The sequence below is a fragment of the Gopherus evgoodei genome, chromosome 19, assembly GCF_007399415.2.
Source record: "Gopherus evgoodei ecotype Sinaloan lineage chromosome 19, rGopEvg1_v1.p, whole genome shotgun sequence".
Lineage (NCBI taxonomy): Eukaryota > Metazoa > Chordata > Testudines > Testudinidae > Gopherus > Gopherus evgoodei.
Window position 1 is genome coordinate 8,102,629 of NC_044340.1, and position 4,215 is coordinate 8,106,843.

The window sequence follows — 4,215 nt, forward strand, 5'->3', positions numbered from 1 at the left end:
ACCTATTACACTTCAGAGAATTATATATTTTGTTTTTGTTTTGTACTTTTAAAGTATCTTTTTTCTTGATAGGATATATCTAAAGCTGGTCAAAAAATGTACAATGGGACACTTTTCCATGAGAAAATGCTGATTCCAAGGAATCAACATGTTCTCCATGAACACGTCAATTCCAATAAACCATTTTTCCTGCCAGCCCTGTCTCCCTCAGCTCCCAGACTGCCTGAACAGCTGCCTCATGGGGCCACTTGTTCTGCCACGCAGTCAGCTTTCTGGGAAGTCCTATGAGAGTGAATCCATCAACTGGGAGCAAGGCAAATGGAATGTTTCAGACTTTTTCCTCCTACAAAAAAAATCAATTTTTTGATATTTTGTTCTGATTTGGGACAAAAAATATTCTTCCACAAAATCAGAATATTTCATGGGAAGGAAATTCAATTTTTTCCTCTCTAGCTCTAAATACATCATCATGACCCAAACTTTGCCTTTGCTTTTAGCTTTCTAAGAAGATAGAATATACTAAGGCTTCACTACAATAGATTAACAAGAGTTGAACAGAGAAAGAAAGAAGAGATCCTGGGGTCAAATTTTCAAAAGAACATAAGTGACTTAGGAAACTGCCCCATTTTCAAAAGTGACTTAGGCTACTAGGAGAAAATCAGTGGAATGTAGGGTCTATGGCCCAGATCTTCAAAAGTATTTAGGCACCTAACTCTCATTGATTTCAATTATGAAAATGGACGTTAGTGTCCTATGTCAGTTAGGATATGTCTGCACAGCAGTTGGTATAATTACCAGCTTGGGTAGATGTACATGCATTAGTTCTGCTTGAATAATCCCACCTGCCCTAGTACGTAACTAGGGAGTCAGGTGGGATTGTAGATGTACCTTTAGGCGCTTTTGATGATTTTTTACCTGTTATCTCATCTTTTCACTTTTCATCCCAAGAACTGCTCCTCTTCAGCATATCTGAAGCCCTCCCTGGGTCTCTTCTTTTAAGGCATGTTGTCAGACTTGCTTATGGCTCAAATGCCTCTGGGAACTTAATTGAGTGAGTCAGACATTCCAATTTAGCAGCTTAAATGAACATCCCATAGGTATAAAAAATATACATTCTATGAAAAATATATATATATATACAAATAGAGCAGTTAAATAGCCTCCCAGGGATCACTGTGTGGTGGTCTGATTTGATTTAATTCTTTTGAGAAATCAGGAGCTATTTTCATGTCAAAACAGCCCTGTTCATTTTTCTTCTGCACTACTAGATTATTGGTCATCTCCGTATTGAGTTTGTGTTACGATAAAAAATGCCCCAGTCCCCATGAGCATACAGAGCTACATTTTTGTGTCGCTGGTTTCATTGACTTCTGATAGGATGAAGCCAGGGTTGTCATAACCTCTCTTTGCCTTGGCTTTAGCATCCTTCTCATTGTAGAGGCAAAAGGCACAGTGAGGAGTGTCTACTTCCACAGTCTTGCTGAAGTTGTGAAAGTCTACTCTATACTTCCCTTCCTTGGTCTTGGATACGATGGGAGCAAAGCGGTAGCCCCAGAATACCTCCTCTGGGATATAGGATGTCCTGACTTGACAGGTAGCACTAGTGGCTTCCACTGTGCCATCTAAAAATACCACTAGCTCAAAATCCTGCTGGAGGATGGTTTCCACTGACATGTGGAAGAACGGGCTGGTCCTATCAATGATGTGGTAAACAGTTAAGGGGGAGATGAAGAAGAGGTTCTCATTGCCAGCATCCACCAAAAAGTCTATGTTGACCTGGTCCAAGATGATAGTCTCTCCTTCTGGAGTGATGGTCGTCTTCAGAAGCTTCCCATAGATGTGGCTCCCAATCAGTAGACTCTTCCTGAGGTTGGCCACCCGGATAAGGAGGCACAGCTTGCCGCCTCGTTTGCTAATGACAGCATTCTTGCTGAAGGTGATGGTCTTGGCTCGTTTCTTGGACCTAGAAATCTTGGCCAAGATAGCGCCGCACATGAAAGAGTTGATGATGACTCCAAGAATAGACTGGAAGATCAGCAGAAAAATGGCAGTGGCACACTGCTCTGTGACACACCGGAAGCCATAGCCAATGGTAACCTGGGTTTCCAGGGAGAACAGGAAAGCAGAGGTCAAGCCGTTTATGTTCTCCACACATGGGGTGTGGTTTATGGAAGGACTGAATTCAGGAAGATCTTTATGTATATATGCCACAACGTACCAAAGGAGACCAAATAGGAACCAACTGCCTAAGAATGCTGAGATGAAGATGGTCATCTTGTATCTCCATCTTAGGTCCAGGATGGTGGTCCATATATCAACCAAGAAAACAAACCGTGACTGTTCTTCTACATTCCCAAACTCTATGTTACACCTTCCATCTTTAGATACCAGCCTTGCTCTTCGGCGACTGTGTTCCGTCAGATGGCTGGCAAAGCGCTTCCGGAAGTATTTGAACATTCCCTCTATCGCCAAAGTAGTCTGGACAAAGAACAACATTTTATAAACATTATGGCAGGTGATGGTTTTATTTACAGTTGGAGAGAAAGAAATGACTCTTGTACAAGACTTAAGATGCTGACTTGCTTATGAAAAGTTATGACATTAGCACATTGGCCTTTGGCCATTTGGGAAGGATTCCAATTCATATATAAGGAAACAAATGTGTTCTTGCCCCAAGGAGCATTCCAGTGAAAAATAATAATAACAGTTTGCTCAATAAGCTTTGCAAACATGAATGAATTACATCTCACAACCCCCTATGAAGCAGCTGAGTATTAGTATTCCCACTCTCAGATGAAAAAACGTGAGGCACAGAGAAGTTAGATGATTTTTCCAAGGTCATACAATGGTCATAATTTTCAAAAGTGACTAGTGAGTTTAGGTGCACAATTCAAGACACCTTAAAGGGGCTTGGTTTTCAGAAACTGCAAAGTTTAGATATGGGGATTTTCATTCAGCTGCTAAGAAGATAGAGGGGCCAGTCTTAGCAATTTGTATCTTTATGTATCAGCATTAGAACAGGAGGGAATGTGAAACGGATAATGAACATTGGGAGAGTAGGGGGAAAGATGGAGAAGGACCTATACTAGCAATGTGAGATCTGAATGTCCATTTAGTTATTGTTAATATGCCCATTGTTCTGCTACCTGAGTGCAAATCTCAGATCCAGCTTCAGGTTTCAAACTCTCCCACAGTCCAATTTGTGTTTTGGTTCAGACTTATCATTAATAAGAAATGACAAAACTGGAAGGGAAGGAGAGTTTTCTGCCTTGCCAAGAGATACTACTTAAAATAAAAAGGCAGATTCTGGCCTCCTTCCTCTGTCTTCTTGCTCATTTGGTCCCCTGTGACTAGCAAACACTAAGAGGGATATGAAATATGAGAGTCACTGATGGGAAAATAGTAGAGATGGGTTCAAACTGCAAAATCTGGGTCTGGGTTTGGAACCTCTCCAGAACTAGATATGGAGTTTTGATTCAGCCCCTTATAGAGCTAGGCACTAGCTGCAAAATCCATATACAGATCGGGGTTCAGATTTTGAATTGCTCCAAAATTCAAGGATGTTCTGATTGATGGGTTTGATTTGGCTTGTTACAAAAATACTTATTTGATCCGGTAGCCAGTCCCCCTGCAAATGTAAGATGTAGTTCCCCAGGGAAAGGACATATTAGACTAACTGGCAACACTAACCCATCATGGGAGTGTACAGTATGTACATGTCCTCAGCCTTTGTGGGATCACATTCTTCTCACATGGCCAAGGTTCATTTCATGCTCTAATCATGTTTCCTGGGGCCAAAGAGTTTCAGCTTAAAAACAACTAAAATAAATTAAAATAAAAAGTGAGGCACTGAGGGAAACGTTCTTGCTGATAATTCATTGGGTGTTCTGAATTGAACTTTACTGCATCTTTTGAGGACATTGCGTCCCTAACTGCGCAGAATGTGTGTATTTCAGAGGGCTGGAGCCTGCATGACTGACCATCTGTTTTAGAGATACCCAGACCTAGAATAGTAGGAATGGTGCAGATCAAACTCAGGACTGAGGGGCATTTGGCAGAGTCCAGGGCTGGAACCACTGCATAGTGAAGCAAGCCAGGATGGGTGTGCTTAAGCAGAGCTTGTGTTCCACATCCCTCAACATCACTGGCATCAAATCAAACAGAAAATGACATTAAACCCTCCCCCCAAAAAAACCACTGGAGTCTGAGATGTTG

At 41.5% G+C, this 4,215-nt stretch overlaps 1 protein-coding gene across 1 annotated transcript; it reads right to left on the reverse strand.

Moving 5' to 3' along the window:
- Positions 1 to 1,338: 1,338 nt before the first annotated feature.
- Positions 1,339 to 2,457, reverse strand: KCNJ1 (potassium inwardly rectifying channel subfamily J member 1). Its single transcript, XM_030538391.1, has one exon. It carries the CDS (start codon positions 2,455 to 2,457, stop codon positions 1,339 to 1,341), a length of 1,119 nt encoding a protein of 372 aa, XP_030394251.1.
- Positions 2,458 to 4,215: the final 1,758 nt, after the last annotated feature.

Bases quoted from the DNA above. Each gene is read 5' to 3' on its own strand.
- KCNJ1 (XM_030538391.1), bottom strand. From the start codon at position 2,457: ATGTTCAAATACTTCCGGAAGCGCTTTGCCAGCCATCTGACGGAACAC.